This window comes from Bidens hawaiensis, unplaced genomic scaffold, assembly GCF_021521415.1.
Source record: "Bidens hawaiensis isolate Kalapana, Puna unplaced genomic scaffold, B.hawaiensis_p1.1 tig00001299_1, whole genome shotgun sequence".
NCBI classification, from domain to species: domain Eukaryota; kingdom Viridiplantae; phylum Streptophyta; class Magnoliopsida; order Asterales; family Asteraceae; genus Bidens; species Bidens hawaiensis.
The window spans coordinates 2,558,329-2,577,019 of NW_027491074.1; the positions used below are offsets into that span (position 1 = coordinate 2,558,329).

The following is an 18,691-nucleotide window of genomic DNA, read 5'->3' on the forward strand; positions in this document are numbered from 1 at the left end:
TTCAAACTTTTATCCTTAACTTATACATATACATATGTGCATACAAGGACACAGATGTACATATACAAACGTAAATACATTTTCTTACATACACGCGTACATACAAACTGTGACTTTGTGGTACGCATAACTGATTTCGTTAAAACTTATGAAACTCACCAACTATTCGTAGTTGATCTGTTTCTAACATGCTTTCAGGTATTCAGAAAAGTGGAGTAAAGTGCTTGCATGCTATCTGTTTGGCTTGTGACTGATATTATATAAATTGATACAAGCATTCGAGTTAGAAGTGAAGTAGTTGAAGAACTAGTTTTGATTGTATCACCTAGTTTGTAAAAGATGTTAGAACAATGAAAAATATTGTAAATTAGTTAATGATGTTTCTTTATGAACAATGTATTTGATACTAGTTGTGTTTGTTTACATTACTGTTTAACGCTTCCGCAAATCGCTTAACTGGGTGTGATAGAAATTAGTATAAGAGCCATTGGTTATAAAGGATTAGGTTATCCATTAGAATGCCTATAATATAACTGTAGGCTAGATTATATCTGAGAAATTTAATAATGAGTAACGATATATACTGATGGATGCCGGGATGAACTTGTAAGACAAGTGAGTTATTATGGTCTGGAACGTAATAACAGACTTGGTTGTACGAAGGAATTCGGGGAGAAGTCGGGAACATACCGATAGGTAAAAATTGCAACATGCATGTATAAAGGTGATGTGGAGTAGATATGTTATATGCATACGTGTTTTTCTGAAACAAGGTGTATGGATACTTGTATGTACGGTACTGACGATAATATTAAATCTTATCGTTACCAATATATATTTGATTATAATCAATATTAATCTTATCATAATTAAAATTTTAATTTATTAAAAACTAATACTATATTTTATTATAACTAAACTTATATCAAGTCATAAAGAATAAAATAACTTATTTTTTCCCTAATTAATAATATTCTTTACTCGGATCAAAGCGATCGAAAAATGTTAATTTATGACTAACTGTTGCACCTAAAGAGATTGAGATCGATTAACTTTATGACGAATGAAGAATCGATGTTACCACAAAACGGGAATTCTGATAACGCTTTATCGAGTCCGAACTGAATCCTAATGTATGATAGAATCACAAATCGGGCGTGAAATGCAAGACCCAAAGAAAGAACTAAAGGGGGGTGCGATCTACATATGCTCATCTCAATAAGGGATATAGTACTTTCTAATTCGGACCTAATCTTTATTTTATAAACCTGTTTTCTAACAGTAAACTAAACTGCTTTCCGATCATCTTTCCACTTCCGTTGTTTAGGAATAGACGCTATTCCTAGGAAAATAGCTAGTGACGAACCTGATTTATTAAATCATAAATATAATAATTATTTTACAAAATCTTCAATTATAATATGATAGACCGTGACCACCAGTACATATTATGTGCTAACGGATTTTCAAAAAGAAATACTAATAATATTGATTTTCTTTACAAATCGCCAGAACGACCAATCCCGATGAACCTCCTTAATTAATAAACTCATCAAAACATTTTTGTACGAATACCTTCAATCACTTCGACATTTTTGCCACTTCAATCGGTTATTATAGAAAGGAAACCCCTTACTCTTGAGTCGATGATGTACCCTGGCTAGTATGGGACATGCTTACACCCAACCAGTAAATTACCATTTTTAGTAGACCTAGCATACATAAGGATACCGAATGACCGGATGAGAGAATATATTTTATAGCGGTATTTAACAATATTCAGAGGTCCAATGGAATATCCAAATTCATCCCTATTATAGCGCACTGATTAAACTCGTAACGGGCATATGTCTACTTACGGGAAAGCTCGGACAAGCACAATTGCCCAATGAAAGGATCGTACCGGAATAATTGTCGAGCGAGTTGTAAACCGTTTATAATTCTTATAATGTGTACTTAGATAGATAAGGATAGTATGATATTGTTGTGTATAGAATCTCTTCGATACTCCATGCAAGCATCTAATAGTGTGTGGTATGCTGATATGGAGGACAATTTGGGCTATCTGTTACAATACTGACCCTTACCGGGTTAAAATTTCTTATCACTTGGTAGCAACTCTTGATATATACTTACAGACAACAGCCTCTATTAGGCTAAATCTATGTACTATCCCTAGTGTGTAGACTCGGGAACAGATCCGTGTGATACATATGTGCTATTTGAAATGCCTGATTACATGTTAATATGCTTCCTTTTGTGATGAGTTAAGCAGCGAACTGTTATTAATTGTGGTATAAATGGTTATTGTACAGAATGGCCCCGAAGAAAACAAATATATTATCTGAAGCAGATGTAGTCGAGATGATTGCTCGGAAACTACAGACAATACTTCCGACAATAACAGCACAATTCGCTGCTAGTATTAATACAACTATGAATACAAATCAAATGCCGAATACTAATGTGGCCGTGAATACTAATCCCCCGACAAATACTAATACAACCACAAATGCTCCACCAATAAATACTAACACTATCGCAATTAATACTCCCCCGTTGAATACTAATGTTACTCTTTATAATGATAATCCGCCACCGAACTTGAACGATAGGTGTAACAACCAAAATCCCCCGCAACACGGATATCAACTAAAGAACTTCATGTTAGGTAAACCTATGAACTTTAGTGGAACTAAAGGACCAAATGGACCGGTAAAGTGGATCGAGAAGACTGAATCGATCATTAATATCACTAACTGTCCACCAGACTGTATTGTCAAATTTGTTACTTCTATGTTTGTGGTCCGCGCGCTTGTGGTGGAATAATGTTGAGCAAATTAGGGGACAAGAAACAACCTATCGTATGTCTTCGGGCTATTGTGGGTAGAAGGGGGGGCATAATAGTAATAAACTAAAGTTGAGCATGGCCTATAAGCCAAGTTTTGCTGCAACTTACCAAACTAAAGTTGAGCATGGCCTATGAGCCAAGTTCTGCTGCAACTTAACAAACTAAAATTGAGTATGGCCTATGAGCCAAGTTCTGCTGCAACTTAATAAACTAAAGTAGAGTGTGGCCTATGAGCCAAGATCTATTGCAACTTAATAACCTACAGTTGAGTATGGTCTATGACCCATGTTCTGCTGCAACTAAACAAACTAACTTGATTATGTCATGAATGCCAAGAAAATAATGTGACTATGCATATTGTGGTAGAAGGGGAGCCACAATGATTGATGATGCCTGAGATATACTATACGCGTATATGTGTGTGTATATATATATATATATATGCATACTATGTGAATAGGCATAGGTAATACTATAGCGTTGGAAATACTATAGTATTACCTATGCCTATTCACATAGTATGCATATATTTATATATATATACATATATATATATATACATATATATATATATATATATATATATGCATACTATGTAATGGTTGACCTTAAGTAGAACCAGTGTGGGTAGAAGAGTAGCCACAGTGGTTGGTTTTACGTGGAAAATGAAGGCACGTAGTACGAACGAACATTCATGATTTTATTGTAATTTCAAACTTTTATCCTTAACTTATACACATATATATGTACATACAAGGACACCGGTGTAAATATACAAATATAAATACATTTTCTTACATCCACGCGTACATACAAACTGTGACTTTGTGGTACGCATAACTGATTTCGTTAAAACTTATGAAACTTACCAACTATTCATAGTTGTCCTGTTTTTAAAATGCTTTCAGGTATTCAGAAAAGTGTAGTAAAGTGCTTACGTGCTATCTGTTTGGGTTTTGATCGATGTTATGTAAACTAGTACAAGCATTCGAGTTAGAAGTGAAGTAGTTGAAGAACTAGTTTTGATTGTATCACCTAGTTTTAAAAGATGTTAGAACAATGTAAAATATTGTAAATTAGTTAATAATGTTTCTTTATGAACATTGTATTTGATACCAGTTGTGTCTATTACATTACCGTTTTACGCTTCCGCATATCGCTTAACGGGGTGTGACATTGTGTTTGATGAAATGGTTGGAAACTTGAAGGGAAACAAAAAAAGGAGATGTTTTTATGTATCCTAGGTTCTTACATATGATCTTTGATTTCCATTATCCTCAACTGGAAAGATCCGTAACTCCTTGGATGTGAAAGGCATGGGTCTGGCATCATTTGGGCTGATGAAATAGAAGAGGAAAACTCCTAAGGTTGTGTACCAAGGGCTTCGTCCTCTATTTAAATTTGGAAAGTTTGCCGAAACAGAGGCTAATCCATTTGTTGTTATGCCTGCTATTATTACTGAGGAACATGTTGTGTCTGCTCATCAAGAACATTCTCCTACTTATGAGGTTCTTTCTGATGACGAGGCGGAAAATCCTCAATCACCACCCTGTGTAGAGGAAAAACACCATGTAGAGGTGCAGTGTCTTTTCCCTACACCTGAACAAATGGCTACTATGAGAGAAATGATACAACAAACTGCCTTGTAGCCTCCTCAAATGGTTCCTGTTATACAAGATCTGCCATCTGAGAGTGATCAAGAGAATAGAATTGGTCAAATTCCAAGAAAAAGAAAAAGAAGAGATCCTACACCATGTGATTTTGCTAAAGAATCAACTGTTACTCAAGCCATAGATGAGCTAGTGATTATGGTTAAGTCTAATGAAAGCCCAAAGAGATGAAATGGAAATGACTCAAATTGCTGCTGAAACACATGTTGAGCGTTCAAGTTCATTTTCTCAACATGTTGTTTTAAGTTCAAGCGCATCAAAAAATTTACCATATATTTTATCATAAAAATTAGTTTTCTTCAGGGCAATGGTAAAGGAATTGATGTTGGTTCTGCTTCGGTTGATATTCAAGCTTTACAATGAATAGTGTTTATGTTGAAGCAAGATTCAGTGGTTAAATATGTTAATATCAAGCAGCTAGAAGAAAACAATATAGAGAAAGTTGGCAAGATCCTGGAACTACAAGCCAATATCGGTGGTTTTACAGTACTTTATTATGATATGAATCACACGCTGATCAAACGGTTTGGTGATTATTTCAAAAATTTTCAAGAATATTGTGATGCACAAGTAGATACTGATGTTGATGTTTGAGATACACCTGGTTTTACTAAATTCATGCCAGGGAACAAGAGTCTTCTGAACAACGAGTTGAGCTACAAAAGAAATTGCTGATCATGAAGAACTCAAATTAGAATGTTACATTTTTTGATCATCTAGAACATTTTGTTATTGAAGTTAGAGAGAACTATTATGATAAGTATGGTGATAGATCAGGGATTATGTCCTGGAGATATAATAGTGACAAGGTAATGCGGTGGGTAAAAAGGAAAAGTGGGAACATGGAGTACTACAAGAAATAAGGGGATTCTAGATCATGGACTAAAGTTGATCTGACCGAGTTATCTAGATCTCTATTTAATAATCCATGTGGTGAGCCTAAGGCCTGGAAGTTCTTTAACTTCTGGGCATACAAGCTTTAAAGGGATTTCCTAATATGTCTATTGCAGAACCATATGTCAGGAAAGCTGAAGGTGTTATTGATCCGCTTACAAATAAAACAATGATAACAATAATGTGGCCACCTACCGACAAAGTAAAAGTGATTCCTATTACTAAGAGGTTTCCTGAAGGTGCTTTGGATAAAATGCAATTTTTGGCGTATTATGGTGAAACGACTTTTGTTTTGATCCGAATCAACAAGGGACAATACAGAATAATGGATCCTTAAGATTTGCTAAAGTTTGGAGAGAAAAATATCAAGAAACTTGTGTTGGGCTACAATAAATGGTTTATGCTTTTATATATGTTGTTGGGCTTTCTTTTGTAAACTGAAAAGGGTTTTCGGTGGGCTTGTGATTGTGTTGGGCTTAGGTATGGTATATGTCTATAAATACCATGCATTTCACCTTGTAAATGGTTGGTCATTTGTTAGTATTGAAGCCGCGACATTGTGTAACTCTTAAGGGCTTAAGCACCCGACTATTATATAATAGTGTGTGTTGAAGCCTTTCTTGTGTGTTCTTATTGCTATTATCAATCACGTATTGAATCAACACGTTGTTATTTTCCGCATTTCATCGTGTCTTTGGTATCACATTGCAAGATCCTCCAATACGGGACTTACAATTGGTATCAGAGCTTATAGACCTATTCTAGGCTCGGTTATGGTATCAAGGTTCAATTATTGGGTTCTTGGTTGATGTTTTGGTGTGTTTTCTGGAATTACAAGTGTGGTGGCTGTTGAAGTTGTGTTTATCATGTTCATCGGAATTCTTTTGACTATTTTGAACACAAGATTGACCAAAATCAAAACTGGAATTCAAATCCCGTATTTTTAGGGATTTGAGATGGTTTCCTTATCTAAAAACATTTCAAAAGTGGTTCTCGGGAAGACTTTGATCGTTTTCGGCCAATTTTGAACGTTCTCGGTGGTTAAAGTGAGTTCTCAGCCAAGATTGAGGGTTCTCGGGATAGTTTACTGGTTCACTGGTTCTCTGGTTGACTCAACAGTTCTCGGGTCATTATTCGGGTTCTCGGGTAACTAATTGGGTTCTAGAATAGATGGGTTACTTCTTGGATCATCAATTGGGTTCTCGGGTCAAGTATCTGGTTCTTGGGTCAGTCTTTGGGTTCTTTGTTTACACTTAGGTTCTCTGTTGGGCCTACTGTTCATCTGGGCCTGTTTGGATTGGGCTGTTTAAAGCCTTTGGGTTTGTTTTCGGTTTATAATCATCATGGATCAATCCATCAACTCATCCAATAAATCAGCACTTCACCAGGAGCTAGACTTCATTATGGGTACTGCTACCCGTGTGCCCCGTCTGCTGAAGCACGAAGTCTTCTGTGAATGGAAATTTAGGTTCGAAAAGTTTGTCAAGATGAAAGATGCTAAGGTGTGGAGGAGCATAGTTAGAGGTCTTCAACCGATCACATATGAGACAGCCGAAGGAGAGATTGCTGTCAAGCCTATCGAATTGTATGTTGATGTTGACTATGACAAGGTAGAAGAAGATGAGAGGGCACTTGCCACTCTTAAAATGGCCCTATCACCTGAGATTGCTCAAGGATTCCGCGAGTTGCAATCAGCAAAGGCCTTATGGCAGGCACTTATAGAGGTCTATGAGGGAAATGAAGACATGAAGCGCAGCCGTCAAAACTTGCTGCGCCAAAAGTTTAATATGTTCAATCATGTTCTGGGTGAGTCCTTGGAAAGTCAGCTGCAAAGATTCGTCACACTTGTAACCGAGATGAGATCAGCCAACATACTCTTAACTCTAATTGAAACCAATAACAAGTTGATCAACTCTCTGCCACAAGGATGGGATATGAACGTTGCTGTTATCAAGAAGACAAAGGATCTTTCTAGACTAACCCTATCTAAGGTGATCGCTATCATCAAGTCACGTGATATGGATGACAAAAAGCGGGCAATCAACCATGCAAATTCGTATACTGCTGCGAACAATTGTAACTTACCTGCAAACAAAAAGGTGGGTTTCAACAAGGAGAACCTCAGGTGCTACAACTGTCATGAACCAGGACACTTTGCTAGAGAATGCACAAATCCAGCAAAGGAGGGAAATACTGAAAGGGCTCTGGTTCCTGTGAATGGTGCAAGGGGAGATAATGTTGTTGCTGGAAGAAACGAGCAAGGATTAGTTGCACAACAGTTTGATTAGCTGATCGGATGGAGGCACTCACTATTCTGGGTCAGACAGCAAACCTCGCTCAAGTTGATGATGTTGAAGAAGGAAATGAGACTGAAGATCAGGTGAAGAGTCTCCAATTTGCTTTCATGGCTTTTACTCCTGCTGGTTCATCTGAGGTAAACTCTAATTTATGTTCTCAAGCATGCATTAGAAAGGTAGAGCTATTTCGTGTGCATAATAGTAATCTTGTTAGGGAAATGGAAAATATAAAACACGAAAACTATACACTTAAGAAACTTGAGAAGGGTCTTACAGAAAAACTAGAAGCATCAAACAAAGACTTTTCAAAACTGCAAAGTGATTTCAATGTCAAGTGTTGTCACATCTTATATGCCAATAAGAAAATTGCTGATCTAACCGCCAAACTTGAAGCATCTATTTTGGAAAACGCTAAATTAATGAATAAATTTGAAAACACTGAGTTCAATTTTAAAAAGTTTGATGTTTCTAGTGCGGTCGTTGAGTCAATGATTGAAAAGCAATTAAGATGGAAAGAAAAGAAGGGTGAGGGAATTGGGTATAATGTGGTTCCACCTCCATACAATGATAATTATACTCCCTCTCCTTTTGTTATTGAGGAAGATAAAGAGGAATCTTTGAAATATGACAAATCTGAAATTAATGAAAAGATAATAACCGGGTTTGTCAAACCAGCTCAATCAGTTGTGAAAGTGAATGATACTAATGTTTCTACTTCGCGTGCTGATGAAGTAATCATTGAGGATTGGGTGGACGATGAAGAAGATTTACTTGTTTTGCGTAACAAAGACAATTTTAATAATGGTTGTTTTGAATTGTGTGATTTATCTTCTGTTAAGACTAATGCTTGTGTGGGCTCTGTTTTTAAGAGCATAAACAATTGTGTGGTTGAATGTTCTAGTAGTATTAATAAGTGTGATGTATCTTTAAATACTGATGTTAAATAGGAAAATGCTAGTAAATTCACACCACCAAAACCTGTTAAAGAAGTAAACACAGGCATGAAAAGTGCAAGTAAATCAACCACTAAGGTCGATGCGAGACAGCAAAATTTGCAAACTAGATCAAGACCAGGAATTGGCCACCCAGATTTACATGTGAAGCGACAAACTTGCTTCAACTGTGGCATTCCTGATCACATTGCTAGAAACTTCCCGCATCATCCTTATGTCCCATATTATGGACACCGTTTGAGGAGCATGACTCAGAATACTATCAACAAATCACATTCAAATAAATCAAAGTATTTCAAGGCAAGTCCTTCTGATGGAAATTGGATTCGAGACAAGGCCGATCGTGCCAAGTTAGACAAGCAACTCCTGCCATTTCTCAAAAACACGTCAGAAAACTGAGTTTGGTTTTGATACCTTCACACGTTTCGGGATCGAAATTAGAAAACAAATCAAATCTTTCACGATCTTCCGATCGTAAACCTGAGACAAATCAAATCATTTGTGTGAGCCTCAAAATTTTAAAACCGAAATACAAATGGTTACCTAAGTCTCCGGTTTCCAAACCTCAGAACTCCTCATGTACAATTCTAGATAATCGGGAAGACATGTCTTGATTATCCGTATCTAAAATTGATAAACTTGGTGTGCCCAGAGTGACTATGGACTAGGTACCAAAATCTAACTAATCTCGCACATGTTGTAGGAACGGCTATGGAGGAATATCATCAGACCGTGGTTTGTTGATAGTGGCTGTTCCAGGCACATGACAGGGGACATATCTCAATTGAACGACATTCAGATCTTTAATGGAGGCTATGTTTCCCTTGCGGGAGGGGAGAAAGGTAAAATCACGCAGAAGGGTACGGTATGTAATGGAGTATTGAGATTCGAAAATGTAAACTTTGTTCCAGAACTAAAACACAGTCTACTCAGTGTTTCGCAGATCTGTGATAAAGGCTTTTCAACTCATTTCACGAACAAAGAGTGCTTGATTTTATAACCTGATATAATTATACCAGAAGACTGGGTTCTTGTTCGATCACAAATAAAAGATAACGCTTACGTGATCGACATGAACAGAAATGTTCCAGAAGAAATTACATGTCTATTTTCAAAAGTATCGGAACATAATGCCATGTTGGGGCATCGTCGTCTTGGACATGAAAATGTCAAAAACTTGAACCGCCTTTCTAAAACAACAATTGAGAAATGTGTTGCTTGCGCTTTGGGCAAACATCACCGCAAACCTCACAAGCCGAAAGTGTTTAATTCCATCTCATCTGTGTTTCAGTTGCTTCACATGGATCTGTTTGGTCTGGTACACGTATTGAGTCTTTCACGTAGCTCTTATTGTTTAGTTATTACTGATGATTACTCACGTTTTACTTGGGTATTTTTCTTGTCAAATAAGAGTGAAACTACAGAGCTGATCAAGAGGTTCGTGGTACTAATGGAAAATTAGCTGAATCTGAAGCTTAAGAGTATTCGTAGCGAAAATGGAACTGAGTTCAAGAACTTCGTGTTGAATCACTTCTGTGCTGAAAGGGGTGTGCTCAGACAATACAGTTCAGCTCGCACACCGCAACAAAATGGAGTTGCTGAGAGAAGAAACCGAACTCTTATCGAGGCAGCAAGAACTATGCTGTGGACTCAAAACTACCGCTGTTTTTCTGGGCTGAAACTGTTAACACTGCATGCTATGTGCAGAATCGGGTTCTGATCAACAAAAGCCAGATGAAGAGTCCATATGAGATCATCTATGGACACAAACCCACTGTTGCTCATTTTCATGCGTTCGGATGTCCCTGCACACTGTTGAACCTTGACTCGACTCCGAAATTTGGAGCAAAGGCCGATGACTGCTATTTTATGGGTTATGTGGGTCACACTACTTACAGGGTATACAACAAGTCCACAAAGCAAATCGTGGAATCGTACGATATTCGGTGGCTTGAGGAAAACGAGACGGATGCTAGAGTGGGACCTAACTGGTTGTTTGACTACAATGAACTATTCAAGTCATTCAATGTGCCTTCAACTGTCGATCCTAAAACTTCTGATATAGTGGGATGTGCTGATGAAGATGAAGAGTTGTTTGATATTCTTCAAAAGGGGTCAGTCGCGGGTATTGATCCGCCAAAATTGTTCGACAATAGTCAACCATCATCCTGGGTTCTCAAGATCCTGATCCGACACTTGTCTCAGAATCAACTCCAAGTTCTCCGATTGAAAATGGTTTGCCTTCAACCTCAACACCTTCGGCTAATGTTCCATTAGTTGAGGTGGAGAGTCTCATCAGACAAGTTTTCGGAAGTACTCTCTTTCCATATGCTATTCCGAACAAATACATTGCTAGTACCTCGTATCAGCATAGTACAGCAGCTTCTGGTTGGAGAAATCCTCTAATCGATTCGCTTGATGAACTCACAAATTTGCCGGCCACCAGCATTGTTCTAGATCACTCCGTTCCATCAAGAATTCAACGGGATCATCCAATTAAAAATATCATTGGTCCCTTTGAGTCGGGTGTATCAACAAGAAGTCAAACAGGAAACATAAACAATTGTCTCTACTTTTGTTGCATTTCTCAGATCGAACCGAAATCAGTTGACATGGCACTTCATGAACCTAGCTGGGTAGATGCAATGCATGAAGAGCTAAATCAGTTTGACAAGCTAAATGTCTGGAAATTGGTGGAACTGCCTAGTGGGAAAAATTCGCTTGACACGAGATGGGTTTTTAGAAACAAGCAAGACGATACTGGGGTTATTGTAAGAAACAAGGCTCGTCTTGTAGTTCGTGGATTTCGTCAGGTAGAAGGGTTGGACTACACAGAAGTTTACGCTCCCGTAGCTCGACTTGAGGCAATTGTATATTATTGGCATATGCATCCTATATGGGATTTACTGTCTATCAAATGGATGTCAAGACCGCCTTTCTGTGCAGGGAAGTAAAGGAAGAAATCTATGTGAATCAGCCACCAGGCTTCAGAAGTTCTAAGTATCCTGATCACGTCTACAAGCTAGACAAAGCTCTCTATGGTCTTCACCATGCCCCTCGGGCATGGTATGCTACGCTAACAGCTCACTTGTTGGAACATGGTTACAAGCGTAGGATCATTGATCAGACACTCTTTTTGAAGACGGTTGGAAAGGACCTCATCCTTGTTCAAATTTATGTGGATGACATCATTTTCGTTTCTACCAGCACCACTCTGTGTACTGAATTTAAGGAGGTGTTTGAGATTGCTTCTTAAAATTGCTTATGGCTTTTTGGAGAGACAAAATGTCCAAAATGCCCCTCTAAAAGAGGGGGTTATGAAGAAGAGGTTTGAGATGAGTTCATTGGGAGAGATGACGACATTTTTGGGTTTACAAGTTCGTCAGAGTGCAACAGGGATTTTACTGCATCTAGGGAAATATGTCGAAGACATTCTAGCAAATTTCGTGTTCCAAGATTCCAAATCGGCAGCGACTCCCATGGCAGAAAGACCACTTCTTTCTTCTGATGCTGAAGGGAAATTCGTAGATCAAACATACTATCGATTGATGATCGGATCCCTTATGTATCTCACTGCTAGTCGTCCCGACATCATGTTTGCTGTTTGACAATGCGCGCATTTTCAGGCTAACCCTAAACTCTCTCATTTAATTGCTGTCAAACGTATTTTTCGTTATCTGAAAGGGCAACCGAAGCTTGGTCTTTGGTATCCCAAAAACACAAAATTTGATTTGTATGCTTTTGCTGACAGCAATTATGGAGGTGATGATATTGACAAGAAATCCACATATGTGGGATGTCAATACTTTGGTGATCACTTGATTTTGTGACAATGCAAGAAACAACAGACGGTGTCTACTTCTACCGCCGAGGCTGAGTATGTGGCTGCTTCTGCATGCTGCTCACAGTTTATCTGGATGCAACATCAATTGCTGGATTACGGTTTGGAATTTCTTGACACTCCCATCTTTTATGATAATGATGCTGCTATTGCAATTGTTAAAAATCCTGTTCAGCATTCCAAAACAAAGCAAATTGATATCAAAGTCCATTTTGTTTGTGACTGTTACGACCGGAAACTGATTCATCTTGAACAAGTCCATACCAATAATAACGTGGCGAACTTATTTACTAAACTGGTCGGAACAGCCAGGTTCAATGTGCTTGTGGGATTCCTTAAGATGCTTCGTTTTGATGATTGAGTCTTACATGAGGTAAATTTGTACGTAAAAGTTTTTCGGTTTTCGGTAAAAATTTTGCACAAATTTAAGGGAAGAAAGTTAAAAATATTCAAAAAGAGTGTGCGTGTGTGTTTTCATTAAAAAAAAAAGAAAAATGTTTTTCTTAGCATGCTTAAAATTATTTCGGTCATTTAAGCCTGAAGGACATGTATCTTTATGTGTTTGGTCCTGTAGTTTAGTCGTAGACAAACGGGATAGCCATTGACCTAAAGGATAAAAGTGACGGGGGCGGCTGAGTTCTAAACTGGTTTTTAGTTATTGTTTTAACATCGGGAAGTGATATAAATATTCAGTTACAAGCCTCATGAAAATTTTTAAAATGTTTTAAATGAAAATATGATCCAACCTTTGGAAAATGATAGGAAAATCGACTTTGTGTGCCTAACGTGTGAAGTTAATAGGCTTAAAAGGCTTTTGAATAGTCATTGTTATGTACGGTAGCTTTCCATGATGCGTAAGAGTCTAAAGTGATATAAACAAAAATTTTCTAAAACTTATTGTGGAGAGTCATTTTGAACATATATGTATGTGTCTAGATACATCTCTCCGAATGATAGGTAGAAACGCAATTATCCGGTCATACACAAGCCTGTCAGTATCTTGATCACCAAAAATACTTATTGTGCATATATTAATATATATATATATATATATATATATATATATATATCAACGTTCAAATAAATTTTAAAAGCTTTGAGGGTACAACTAGAACTAGAGGAATGCAAAGCATTCCGAATTAAAGGCATATAAGTCCAACGTTCAACCTTAAATGCTTAAAAAGCTGACTCAACAATTTAATGTGTCTACCTCCGGGATAGTGACTCGGAGATGACATCTATGGATGAGAGTCAAATTTTATCATAAACTTTTGATCAAGTACTAGGGGGTTGGAGTCAAGTTGGGGTGATCCGGAGAAAGCCAAATATGCTTTGAGAAGAGATAAGAGGCATCATAAGTTCAAAAGTGATGTCCATCTAAGATTTAAGCCTAATTTAACCTAATGCGTATCACTGAGGCAATGAAAATCTTGCTAAGTTTGCAAATACCTGCTATCAACCTGCTCTCTGTGTCATAATAAGGCTGAAAATTAATCATTGTGAAAGCATCCTAATCGATATGATTCCATGTTAGGATCTTTTTTTAAAAGTTTAGTGCCACGTGAAAATTTGAAATCTGATCCCGAAATTGTTTAAAACTGCTAAAAGCCTGATCGTTGGATAAATCTTGATGTATGTGTTTTATTTTGTTTTAATTAATTTTACTTTTTATTTTATTTTGCGTCTCGGTTTTATCTCACTGTACTCTCGTTAAGACCGACATGTTAAGGCATCGTTTTTATTAAACATGAATTGAAGGATGGTCATGTGTGGCCTGGTTGGTATGTGCATGGGTTTGGCCCATACGGACTTATCCATCTTGGATTTGAGCATATATGTGTTCTAAGCCCATTTGTGTTCTCGGCCCAATGCGTTCTCGGCCCAAATCTGATCACAATTGAAGTTTAAGAGGCATAATTCAGATTTTGAATTATCATTATCATCATAATCATTCAAATCCTATATCTCCTCTTCAAACACATTAGCAGAACCTTTCATCAAAGGACAATCATCTCATATACATTGTGTGTATCATCTAAATGATCAAGATATGGCTGATCAAGTACCATTGAAAACAGCTGACTCTCACAATGCAGCTGGCTGTCTGTTTGATCCCCCTCCTTCTCACCAGGAGATAAAGTCGATGATTGTTGGGCTTAATACATGCAGAATTTCACACGCCCTTCGGGAAAATCCTGTTATATGCAAGAAGATGGTCTCGGATTTTTGGAATCATGCTTCCATCAACCAAAGGGGACCAGGGGGAGCAACGGTGATTGAATCAAATATTCAGAAGGTTCCGTTGGTCATCTATGAGGCCATCATCTGCGAAGTACTTCTGTTTGGTGATCAACCTGATCACCCTACAGAATACCCAGTGGATGCGGTCGCAGAGATCATCTCTCGGATGAGCTACGAACGTGCTTAACCTCCCGCCATCAAGAATCTATTCCATCCGTACTGGCGTTTCCTCATTCATATCTTCTTCACCTGAATATCCTGAAAAAAGGGAGGTTTTGATGAAATAAGTCATACACAGATGTCCGCGGTGGTTGCTTTGATCATGGATTGGGATTACAACTACTCCAAATTCATTTTCAATGAGATGATGAGCAACCTCAAGGGGAAGAAGAAGGAGATGTTCCTCATGTATCCGAGGTTTCTACAGATGATTTTTGATTCACATTATCCACAACTGGTGAGATTTGTCGAGACGCTCGATTTGAAGAGTTTGGGTCCTACTACTTTTAGTCTGATGAAACAATCAAGGAAGGGAACAAAGATTATATACCAAGGACTCCATCCCTTGGTAAAATTAGGGAAATTTGCTGATCTTGAAGCTGCAGCTGCACCAATCGTTGCGGAGAAGTTCGTTGTTGAGCTTCGAAAGCGGTTCTTTGATAAATACGGCGATCGTTCTGGGATTGTGTCGTGGGGATTTGATGTTGAAAAACATATGTGGTGGGTTAAAAGGAAGTCTGGAGGACTCGAGTATTACAAGAAGATAAAGGACTTCGGTTCATGGACAAGGGTGGATTTAAGTGAATTGATCAAGGCACCTTTCCATAACCCAAGTAAGGAGTCAAAGGCCACTAACTTCTGGATCTACTTGAGCAATCAAGTTGAGAAAGGGTTTCCTTCGATGATTCCTGCTGAATATTTTGTGAAGAAGGCCAAGGGTGTTCTCAATCCGCGCACTGGAAAGACGATGATGAATGTAATGTGGCCACCCACCAAGAAAGCTACTTCAATTCCTCTGAACTCAAGACTACCTGATGGTGTTCTTGAAGACATGAAGTTTTGGACTTATGATGGTGAGACCACAATAGTTATCATCCGTTTAAAGAAGGGATCGTTTAGATTTGTTGATCCACGAGACTTACTTCGCTTTGGTGAACAAGACATCAAGACGCTTAGTGGTTTTCAAATCACCGATGAGCCCCTGTATGAGCCTTGTGCCAAAGAATACACATGTATGGTGGGATCAATAATACGTACAAAATTGTGGGATGGAGCTTATAAGGAGGCTGATAAAGAAGCTGATGCAGAGATACTCGAACATGAAGACTAGTCAAGAAATAAACCAAGGGGGAGAATGTTGGGCTAAAATAAATGGTTTATGATTATATATATGTTGTTAGGATTTTTTTTGTAAACCGAAAAGGGTTTTCGGTGGGCTTGTGATTGTGTTGGGCGTAGGTATGGTATATGTCTATAAATACCATGCATTTCACCTTGTAAATGGTTGGTCATTTGTTAGTATTGAAGCCGTGACATTGTGTAACTCTTAAGGGCTTAAGCACCCGACTATTTTATAATAGTGTGTTTTGAAGCCTTTCTTGTGTGTTCTTATTGCTATTATCGTTCACGTATTGAATCAACACGTTGTTATTTTCACATTTGATTGTGTATTTGGTATCACATTGCAAGATCCTCTAATACGGGACTTACAACTTGCCACTTTTGTTGATTCATTGTACGAGCCTGCTACCAAGGAATTCATGGGCATGGTTGACTCCATGATGCGTACTAAGCGTTGGTAGGAGCATTGAGGGAAGCTAATGCACATCTCATTGATAAACCTTGATAGAAGAAATCAATAAACTAAGGGGGAGATATATGGTTTACGCTTTTGTATATGGGTTTATGGTTTTCTTAGTGATAACCGAAATTCCTACGTTGGTTTTGGTGGGCTTTTGGGCTTTGGTTTAGTATGGGCTTGGCCTTGTGTGGTTTTCTAATACCCTATATATAGATATGTTTATTATGATTACGGTTATACATCACAATTGTTATCATTGTAATCGGTTATGTTCAAGGGACTTAAGTACCAGACGTAATATACGTGTGCTTTGAAGTCATACTATCGTGTTCATCATTCTTATTTCATCTTTGTTCTTGAATCACCACGTAGTTAGTTTCTATCTAACAGAATGTATACTTGATATCATATTGAAAGATCCATCTGTGGTAATTACAAACATGATAAATAGTGGGGTTCCATCATAACCGAAGCTAACATGGTTTGTTTGTGTACCTCTTTCACACCCTGACTAGGAAATCCGGAAGCATAAAATTGGAATGCAACAGACACCTCTGGTATCAACCACATTGTTTATAAAGAAATATTACAAACTAAATTACATTATATTACATTGTTCTATCTTCATTACAATCTAGGTGATACAAGACAAAATCAATTCATTAATTGTGCCACTCCTTACTAGTACGCTTGTATCTATTCACATAGCACCGATTCCAGAACAGGTCACACATCATCAGTTCATTCCAACTTTGGTATACTTGAAAAGCACATTAAAATGGGTCAACAACATATAGTTGGTGAGTCTCATGAGTCTCAAGAAATTAGTTATGCGTAATCACAAGTCATAGTTTGTATATACGCATGTAAGTAAGTGTGTATGTATGTACGTACGTACGTATGTATGTATGTTTGTATGTATGTATGTATGTATGTATGTATGTATGTATGTATGTATGTATGTATGTATGTGATGTAATTAGGTTAAGCTATAGTGAAGGCTTGATTGTTCGTCGTGCTGCGTGCCTCCTTTTCCAACTTGCAATCAACCACTATGGCCCCCATTATGTCCACAGCATGCCCCAAGTAGCCATGTCTAACACCACATCGCTTGTTTGTATAATCATGGTCATGTGCAAACGGGGTAAAGTCTCAAAAAACCATATCGGCTCCGTATGGGTTTGTCAAACCAATAGTACTATTCACAAGCCATAGGCTCGAAGTTAATCACTGTGTTAGTGGGGACTTTAATGTGTTAGCACTTAGATAATTCACATTGTCAACTGTCTCAAATATATAGATATAAATAAATGAACATGCTTTTCACTCCAAAAGTTCGTAAAACAGTTTAGAAAGAGGAGTCATGAAACACGTTTTAGTAGGTATTCAGAACTGTATCAGCTCGTGGTTCGTCTCACTCTCTCTTACTTAGTCCTTCGTACTAAACTGGGCTATATATCTAGTCTGGGTATAGCTGTCACGCCCAGAACGTGTCAATAGGCTCAGACTGTGACATTGTTCAATGTCTAATGTTTAAAGTCTCGGTATAGCTGTCACGCCCAGAACATGTCAAGATGTATGTATGTATGTATGTATGTATGTATGTATGTACGTATGTGATTTAATTATGCTAAGCTACAGTGAAGGCTTGGTTGTTCGTCATGCTGCGTGCCTCCATTTCCAACGCGCAATCAACCACTATGGCCCTCATTCCGCCCATATCATGCCCCAAGTAGCCATGTCTAACACCACATAGCTAGTTTGTATAATTATGGTCATGTGCAAACGGGGTAAAGTCTCAGAAAACCATGCCGGCTCCGTACGGGTTTGTCAAACCAATTGTACTATTCACAAGCCATCGGCTCGAAGTTAATCACTGTGTTAGTGGGGACTTTCATGTGTTAGCACTTAGATAATTCACATTGTCAAATGTTTCAGGTATATAGATATAAATAAATGAACATGATTTTCACCCCAAAAGTTCGTAACACAATTTAGAAAAAGGGGTCATGAAACTCATGTTTTAGTAGGTATTCAGTACTGTATCAGCTCGTGGTTCGTCTCACTCGTTCTTACTTAGTCCTTATAATCAATATTATAATTATATTAATATTTTAATATTATTATAATCTTCATACTAAAC

At 37.8% G+C, this 18,691-nt stretch overlaps 1 protein-coding gene across 1 annotated transcript; it reads left to right on the forward strand.

Annotated features, from left to right (window-relative positions):
- The first annotated feature begins 9,737 nt into the window (after nucleotides 1-9,737).
- Nucleotides 9,738-11,619, forward strand: LOC143571083 (uncharacterized). The gene is made up of 3 exons (XM_077056598.1): nucleotides 9,738-9,983; nucleotides 10,373-10,790; nucleotides 10,847-11,619. Exons 1-3 carry the CDS (start codon nucleotides 9,738-9,740, stop codon nucleotides 11,617-11,619), a joined length of 1,437 nt encoding a protein of 478 aa, XP_076912713.1.
- The last annotated feature ends 7,072 nt before the right edge of the window (nucleotides 11,620-18,691 follow it).

What these genes read in the sequence shown, in the direction of transcription:
- LOC143571083 (XM_077056598.1), top strand. Translation starts at nt 9,738, where the DNA reads ATGAACAGAAATGTTCCAGAAGAAATTACATGTCTATTTTCAAAAGTA. An exon ending in ACATGGATCTGTTTGGTCTG is followed by an intron (nt 9,984 to 10,372) that starts GTACACGTATTG and finishes TGCTATGTGCAG; the next exon opens with AATCGGGTTCTGATCAACAA. An exon ending in TCAAAAGGGGTCAGTCGCGG is followed by an intron (nt 10,791 to 10,846) that starts GTATTGATCCGC and finishes TGGGTTCTCAAG; the next exon opens with ATCCTGATCCGACACTTGTC.